The following is an 8180-nucleotide window of genomic DNA, read 5'->3' as shown; positions in this document are numbered from 1 at the left end:
TCTCAGTTCTTTATTAGAAAAATAGAAAGCAAGCAGTATGATTTAACAAAGACCTTTAAAATACATTAAGTTTAGAGATCTTATATTCCTTCCTAATTGCAATACACAGTCTATCTTTTGAGATGAGGCACAAAGACCTTGGTGTGACTCAATAATGGACAACAGACAGTTTAGGATTTGAGTCTACCTACTTCCTATAAAAAAGAAAAATTTCTACATGTGGGTGTCACCTCTAAAGAAGACACATAACAGACACTAGTACGCAACATTCATTATATTTATTTTACTAAATAGTATGGTTCAAAAAAACACAAACATATCAGAAAATTTTACTTAAAACTACTCCAACAAGATGGATAGGGTTGATGCCACCCCTTTCCCTTCTTTCTATGTATATGAAGCTGTAGCCATATCTGACAGCAAGCACTCAAGTACACTTTGCCTTTCCTGTTGAACATGAATGAACTTCTCTGAACAAGGGAGACAAATGAAGTTTTACAAGATACAGGCACTTTATGTTCCCAGTTTTTAAAAATAAGCCAAGTGAAAAATACTTAGTAAAAGTAACTGGAACAGACAAAGCTTTAAGAGTTCTACCATTAGTTCTGGTGACTTACACTCAATGCAAACAGACAGCATCAAACAAGTAAAACAAACAGAAGTTTAACTGGGTTTAATGGGCATATATGTAAAAAAGACATCCAATTTACTATAATTGGAGAAAAATGGGCATTTGAATCCAACTTAAAGATATACCAACAATGTGCATTAAATCTTGTGTACCTATGTAGCTGAGTAACATTTGAAAGCTTTGCAAGAGTGTGTGATGTGAGAAAAGCAAAAGGTGCTTTTGATTCCACAGTATCTGATTAAACAAAACAAAGCAATTTACAAAAAAAAGTACCAAATGATACTTTAAAATAAATAGTTCATCATTTTGATGAATATATACATGTAGAGTCCACTTCTTGGGGATTTAGCTATCTAAAAGTGGCATATCACTATCCAGAGGTGCAGGAGCAAGTTCACATAAATAAAACAGTGTGGCTTCACTAGCTTCGGCTTCAGTCAATGGCTCCAGGCGAACAAGCTTACTTTGGGTTGGCTCTGGATCTAGGCTGCTATCCAGAAGCTCATCAACTTCTATGGGTTTATCTACAGAGGACATAACTTCTGATGATGCTGTACTCCCCTGTTCAACAGTAGAAGCAGGGTTCCCATCGAGGAATGCAAGAAGTGGAAAGGCAGTGTACTGGATAAGCTGCTTATCTATAATAAAGATTAGAAAAATGCTCTTTTATCACCAGCTTATACAGAGTTCAAGTGAAGGTGGAAAAAATAAAAACAGATGTGCATATATGCAATCAACTACTCTTATACATCCAAACAAGAAATAAGATACTTTATGTCAATAAATTTAAAAATGTACTAGTCAGAAAGGTTAAGTCTTTTACTCAATAATTATGAGAATTCAGTTCTCCTAAAGTTAAAATTTAGGAAAAAAATGACTTAACGAACTATTAACCTCACCAATTTAATTTTCTCTATCTGCTGAAACCTCAATACATTAATGCACAAAATTGAGAACAGTACATTGTGTTCAACTGTTAAGTATGGCCAGACTGTCCACAGTTGGAAATAAACTTCCCTATTAGTTTCTATGTAAGACTTTTAATTTTAAAAAATCTGTAAAAACTAATACTACATTTATACCTACCTGTTTTGGGTTTAGATTTTCTTCCCTCTTCTGAAACTGGCTGAACTACATTGTTCTTGGTAGTTTCTAATCCTTTATTCTCAGACTAAAAGAGAAAAAAGCCATATATAAATACTTGTTTCATATTTTATATAGTCCTAAAAAATAGCATAAAATAGAAAACTGGTACAGTATGTGAATACTGATATATTATCTGAAGTGTATGGGAAGGGGGAGCACCAGAAAAGATGAACTAGAGAAAGAGATCTCAACAGGTAACAAGACTGGTTGAAAAAAAACAAAACTATTGCTGTCATCAAGTGGATGAAACAAAGAACCTGAATTAGAATGATAGTAAGTATGAAAAGAGGGGACATTTCAACAGAACAGGCAGAATTTGTGAAGGGTAAAAGATGGGAATGAATCAAAGATGGCTGGTTTCAAACTAATTAAAAGATAATTCTTTAAACAATTAAACTCATCTTACACAGTTTTGATTAAAAGTATTACTACTCATTTCACTCACATACAGAATATTTAGCATAACTGAACATATTTAGAGTAAGTATGATACCCTTAAAACTATTATCTCTATAATTGGAAGCCTCAAAGTTGAGGTGAAGTTGCTTCATTTCCTTTTTGAGACTCTTGAGTTCTTTGTTATTTAAATTGCTTCTTTCAACCAGTGTCTTCTTTCCCCACATTTGATTGTAAAGGGGATTAAACCTTTAATGTTGTTTAGTTTTTCAAAGCTCATTTCCAGGATGTTCAAACTGAGGTGCAGAGGTTCACAAGTTTTCCTGAATAAATGTAATTCCCAGAAACCTGCATGCTGGTTAAGTACATATGGTGTACAAAACATGCTAATTCCTATAATCCCTCTGATATTCATCATTAATGAAGCAGTACAAGTTTCCAGGATTCAGAGATAATAAAGGCCCCAACGTATAATAAAACTAAAACTTTTGAAAAAGAAACATAAAAATATTTCTCATTTAGCAATCACAATAAATAAACATTAATGCAAAAAAAAACACCTGTTTTTTACTTTTTAAGAAGTAGCTTCCAAGAAAGCTGCTGTTACGCTAAAGCATGAGAACCAGGATGAAAAATGGGTGTCAAGTCCTATGCAAATTCTTTATTAGTATTAGCCACTACTAATAAAATTCCTCTACTGCAGAATACAGTATCCTGATTATTAAGAAAGAGTGTGGAATCTGTATCATTATACCACCTGTCATGAACAAGGGAATGACAGTGGATGTGCCAATTATTTGAAAACAATAATCTAGATTTTAGAACTATAATGAAAAGTTATTCTCTAATTTTTCTACATTACTACAGAGCAGTATGCAATTTGCCATTTTACTGCTATATCTGAAAACTGTATTTAAGCTATTCCTTTTGGAATAAAGAGGATAATCCAAGAAGAAAGAATGACTCAATGTCTAGCAATCAATAGGCACATTCACTAAATAAATGATATGGGTTCATTCACCTTAAGATCTAACAAGTAATAGTATCATATTTACTGAAACCTAGTACTGAGGTGATCCAAAGAACCTTAAAATACAATTCCAGGCAAACTGGTCCACAAGCCAAATTCAGCACATTGCCTGTTTTTGTAAATAATTTACTAAAGCACAGCCACACTCATTCTTTTCCGTACTGTCTAATGCTGCTGTTGCACTATGATTACAGTGTTGAGTAGTTGTGACAGAGAACATATGGCCTGCAAAACTGAAAATATTTACCAACTGGCCTTTACAAAAGTATGCCAACCTCAGATAAAAATCCAAATACTGAATGTATAATCAAGTTCCTAGTTCAAAAATTCATAAATTCTTTCCATTCTAAGTTACCCAGGCCATAATACATCATTTGAATATACAGAACATCTGGTCAGACTATCCTCACACATGACATTAATCAGGAAAATTCTACTCTAGGGCGCCTGGTGGTTCAGTCAGTTAAGCTTCTGACTTTGGCTCAGGTTGTGATCTTGCAGTTCATGAGTTAAAGCCCCACAACTGGGCTCTGTGCTGACGGCTGGGAGCCTGGAGCCTGCTTCAGATTCTGTGTCTCCCTCCCTCTTTGGCCCTCTCCTATTCATCAATGTGTGCTCTACATGTGTCTCTCTCTCAAATATAAAATAAAAATTAAAAAATTAAAATAAAAACCTACTCTCTCTCACTCACATTTATTTGATATGTGTTCATATATATTTGATATATGTTCATTTTTAGACTATAAGGAAAAAGAATGAAATTAAATTTTGATTCCGCTAATCCAGAACTTTTACAAATTTCAGGGGACCTGATTTAACCTTTGTATTCAGTAAAAAAATGGGACTGAAGAGTTTGGTAACAAACAAGATAGAGTATATACCTAATTAAGACAATAAGTTATAAACAAAATAACAGAATGATTCTAATCATCTGCTCTTAACAACTTCAAATTATCCCTATTATTACTTATTAAAAACAAGTGCTAAAGAATTTCAGGTCAACATATGCTAATCCTAACTGCAGTTCCTATAAGTCTAATAACAAAAGCCATTACTTAAAAAAATATCCAAAACCCACACTTCATTGTTTCAACTTGCCTTACCTACACTTAGTACAAGTTAGTTCAAATCCCTGAGCTTTTACTACATGCTAATAAAATGAAGGAACTTATTTAAAAATATTGTTACCAGTAAATAACCACAAAAACTGCTGAGAAGCTATTTACAGAAGGAATAAGAATATAAACTTAAGCACATAAAACATTAAAAAAATACTTTAGTAATTTATTTCAGTGATACACCTGAACATGACATGTTCAGTTGATCTCCCAGTCCTTTGAGAGCTGACTTCATATTGGTAGTTTATCACACAAGTGCCTAAAGAATTGGGCGATGACTCACCCCATAACCAAAAGCTATTTTTTCATCTAGAATTTTACTATCTTGTTCACATATATTAGGGTTAAGAATATAAAATGATTTTTGTAACTGGGAGTGATATTGCTCTCTACTTACTAGGACTTTTTTTTCAGATTCTTACAGCTAAGGGTCCTGAGCAACATGAATTAAAACTTACTTTTGTATTATTGATGTAATCTGTGGGATTCATCTGCACAGAACTAGTGAAAAGCTGAAAGACCAAACAAGAAAGATGATAAGTTTAAAAAATATTTAAAAAGAACTGTGTGTTCAAAATTTCTATACATCCATGTTGGGTGAAGAGATGTAGCTCCTGCACTAGGAAGTTTTCATACAGTAAAACAAGTTTGAAAGAGAAAAGCAGGAAAGCAGAAAGAAAAACATACAAAAAAGCAGAGCAAGCTAGCCCATGCAAGATGTTTTAAGAATTTCTCCATAAAACAGTGGAGTAAATCACTTAAGACAAATGGTGGCTTGCCCCACTTTCCCTCTCCTCCATTTTCTTTATTATTTTATAAGTGCTTTTGGCTGTAACTAGCACCCAGGCCTGAGTCCCTTGCCGAGACAGTAAGCCTTTACTGACTATCTGCTAATTATGTAAGAAATTTATAGGATCTGCTCTATGACAGTAGCTCCTAAATTACACCTCAAATGCAGTCCTCTGACCAAATAGCACACCTCCTTGTTGGTTCTTTTCACCTCACCTAGCAACAGAAGATGGAAATGCAAAGACCACTGCTTACTGCACTCCTCAATCCAGCCAGTTTACAGACATAACTTTTAAGTCATAAGCTTCAAAGTCATTTATTCCACAAGGATTTCTTGAGCATCTATGAAATAACTGACATTATGAAGAATACAAGATGAAGACACTATTCCTGCTCTCTAGGAGCTTACAATCTAAAAGACAAGAACAATATCAACTAGCAACATATGATCAGATACAATTCAGTACTATAATAGTAATGGATAGTGGGGATCAAAAGTACTAAGAGAAAAATCACATTTGAGTGCACACATGTGCAGATACACACACATGCAAGATGAAACAAAGAAGTCTTTATGTAGCTAGCCAACACATATCAGTCCCTGAAGAATGGTTATGATTTAGAAAGGAGAGAATGGAGAGACGAATAAACTGTTATAGTATTAGCAATAATAGAGAAGAAGGAATGATTGTGGGGTAAGTTCCAGAAATAGACAGGATGACCAGTCTGAGTTGAATAGTAAGTTGTATGCATAAAGTTCAAAAAGTAGAACAAAGCCAGTCAGTGGACAAGACCACATCCTGTCAGCAATAACAGACTTGGAAAAGGCCTCAGCAATGACATATAGTGATTAAAGCATTTTTGGAGAACGTACACACCAAATGGTTCATCGGATAAAATGAAATGCAGAGGGATTACAGACAGATCCCTCCTCTACCCTCACTAGACAGTGATTCCTCTCCTTAAGTTCCACATTCATGATAGAGCTAAAAATATCCCCAGTTCTTCCTTTTGTTAACTCTCCCCCCTTTCATACTACCTACTCATCCAGGAAAAGAATGAGACTTAGATCCTTAAGAGTAGATAACTATACATAATTGCCAATCTCTGCCAAGTTCAGCTTGTCATTGCCTCTGACATTGACCAAATTTTGTCCATATTGAGAGTGGCGTATGTAGAGTATGAGCTCCTCACTCCTTCTTTGCCCTACTCACTTACCCATTAAATCAGGGATACATTCATGTACCCCCAGGAGACGCATAATGTGAAGCAAATAAAAGTAGATCATATAGGAGGGACACTGACACAGTTGGTTGAATCCTAACACCAGGCGTCTCTTGCTTGACACTCCACACTAGGCCACTCAATACTGAACTCTGCAGAGAATCCATGAGTTCCTCAGCATACTATTCATGTCCTTACCATCTCTGCCCCCTCAGAGAACAAAACAACCTATGGGTAGATTTTTATAATACAGCATAATTCAAAGATAAAATAATGAAGGTCTTGGATGAGAGAGGCAACAGTAGAAATAGAGAGCAGGGATGACTTGTGAGTGCTATTTTTGAAAATACTTGGGGACTTGGTGAACAATGAGATAGAAACCAAGATGACTCAGTGATTACTATCCTGGGTGAGTAAAGAGAAGTTTGATACCACCATAGGAAAAAAGAAAGCTGTGGGTGCCTGGGTGGCTCAGCTGGTTAAGTGTCCGACTTCAGCTCAGATCATAATCTTGCAGTCCATGAGTTCAGGCTCCGCATCGGGCTCTGTGCTGACAGTTGAGAGCCTGGAGCCTGCTTCAGATTCTGTCTCCTTCTCTCTCTGTCCCTCCCCTGTTCATGCTCTGTCTCTCCCTCTCAAAATAAATAAATACACATTTAGAAAATGATGAAGAAGAAGAAGAAAAGAAGAAGAAGAAGAAGAAGAAGAAAGCTGCAAAGTGTAGTTTTGAGAATAAAGAAAAATTTGGCATTAAACACCAATACTCATAAGGCAAGATCTTAACCGATAATCACAAAGGCATGGAACTAGAAGCGTTTAACTTTAAAAAAATATTAGGAACTAGAGATATAAATTTGAGAGCAATCCCACAAGCCAAAATCCCTTCACAGAGAATGGATAGAAAAAGAGACATAGAACAAATGAAAGGATCAAAGAATGGTACCTTGGGGGAATATTCATAAGCAGAAAACAACAGAAAAAAGAAAAGCTCTTAGATTAAACAGAGAATAGCTAGGAAGGTGAGAAAAAAAAATCCAGTGCCTCTAAAACCAACAGAAAAAGTTCTGTCAAAAATTGCTAATGTTAAAAATAATATCATTATTTATAATCCCCCAAAGAGTCCTTCGTGTTAGGTATTAGCCACATTTAACAAACGGGGAAAGTGGGCAAGAGAGGTGCGTTTTCCCAAGGTTAATACCATAGCTAGTAAGTGACATAAACTAAATGAAACCCAAATCCATCTCAAACAAAAAAAAAAAACTGTAGCCCACTCATTACAGATAAACCAAGGCAGCACAGGCTTAGAGTAAATAAGCAATTGGACAATACAGGGTTTCAAAAGAAATACAGAGTAAAAAAACAGTACCAAATACAGCCATTCATTTCTAAAACTTTATAGTGAAAGAATTAGAGAAGTAGAATGATAAATGAACAGTGTAACACATCAAAATGTTTAAGATGGAGACCTGTACTTACTGAAGCAAGATGGGAAAGATCAAGGACCGAGCCAGAAAAAAGAGGCAGAGGGCAGGCTTTACAGAGAAAGAAAGCATTTCCTTTAAGAAGGAAGATGAGATTACACAGCTTATGAGAGAATGAGGGCATGGTGACTGTCTTCTGTAAATAGGGAAGAGTTGGTTACAGAAGGTCCTGAGGACAGGTTAAATTAAAGTAATCTAAATGAAAGGGCACCTGAGGGGCGCCTGGGTGGCTCAGTTGGTTAAGCCTCCAACTTCAGCTCAAGTCATGATCTCATGGTTTGTGGGTTTGGGCCGCACGGCAGGCTCTGTGCTGACAGCTCAGCCTGGAGCCTGCTTCAGATTCTGTGTCTCCCTCTCTCTCTGCC

The 8180-nt window shown here is 35.7% G+C and overlaps 1 protein-coding gene across 1 annotated transcript in view; it reads right to left on the bottom strand.

The window, feature by feature from the left end:
- Positions 1-268: 268 nt before the first annotated feature.
- Positions 269-8180, bottom strand: part of HSF2 (heat shock transcription factor 2) — a 26000-nt gene continuing 18088 nt past the window's right edge. The window contains exons 11-13 of the mRNA XM_029943355.1: positions 4780-4833; positions 1718-1802; positions 269-1269 (exon numbers count right to left, since the gene is read on the bottom strand). Of these exons, the coding sequence (XP_029799215.1) occupies positions 977-1269; positions 1718-1802; positions 4780-4833 (432 nt within the window). The 3' untranslated portion in view covers positions 269-976. The remainder of the gene's footprint in view (positions 1270-1717; positions 1803-4779; positions 4834-8180) is intronic.

This window comes from Suricata suricatta, chromosome 7, assembly GCF_006229205.1.
Source record: "Suricata suricatta isolate VVHF042 chromosome 7, meerkat_22Aug2017_6uvM2_HiC, whole genome shotgun sequence".
In the NCBI taxonomy this organism is placed as follows: Eukaryota; Metazoa; Chordata; class Mammalia; order Carnivora; family Herpestidae; genus Suricata; species Suricata suricatta.
Note: the sequence above shows the minus strand (reverse complement) of the source record. Positions and strands in the feature narration are given on the sequence as shown.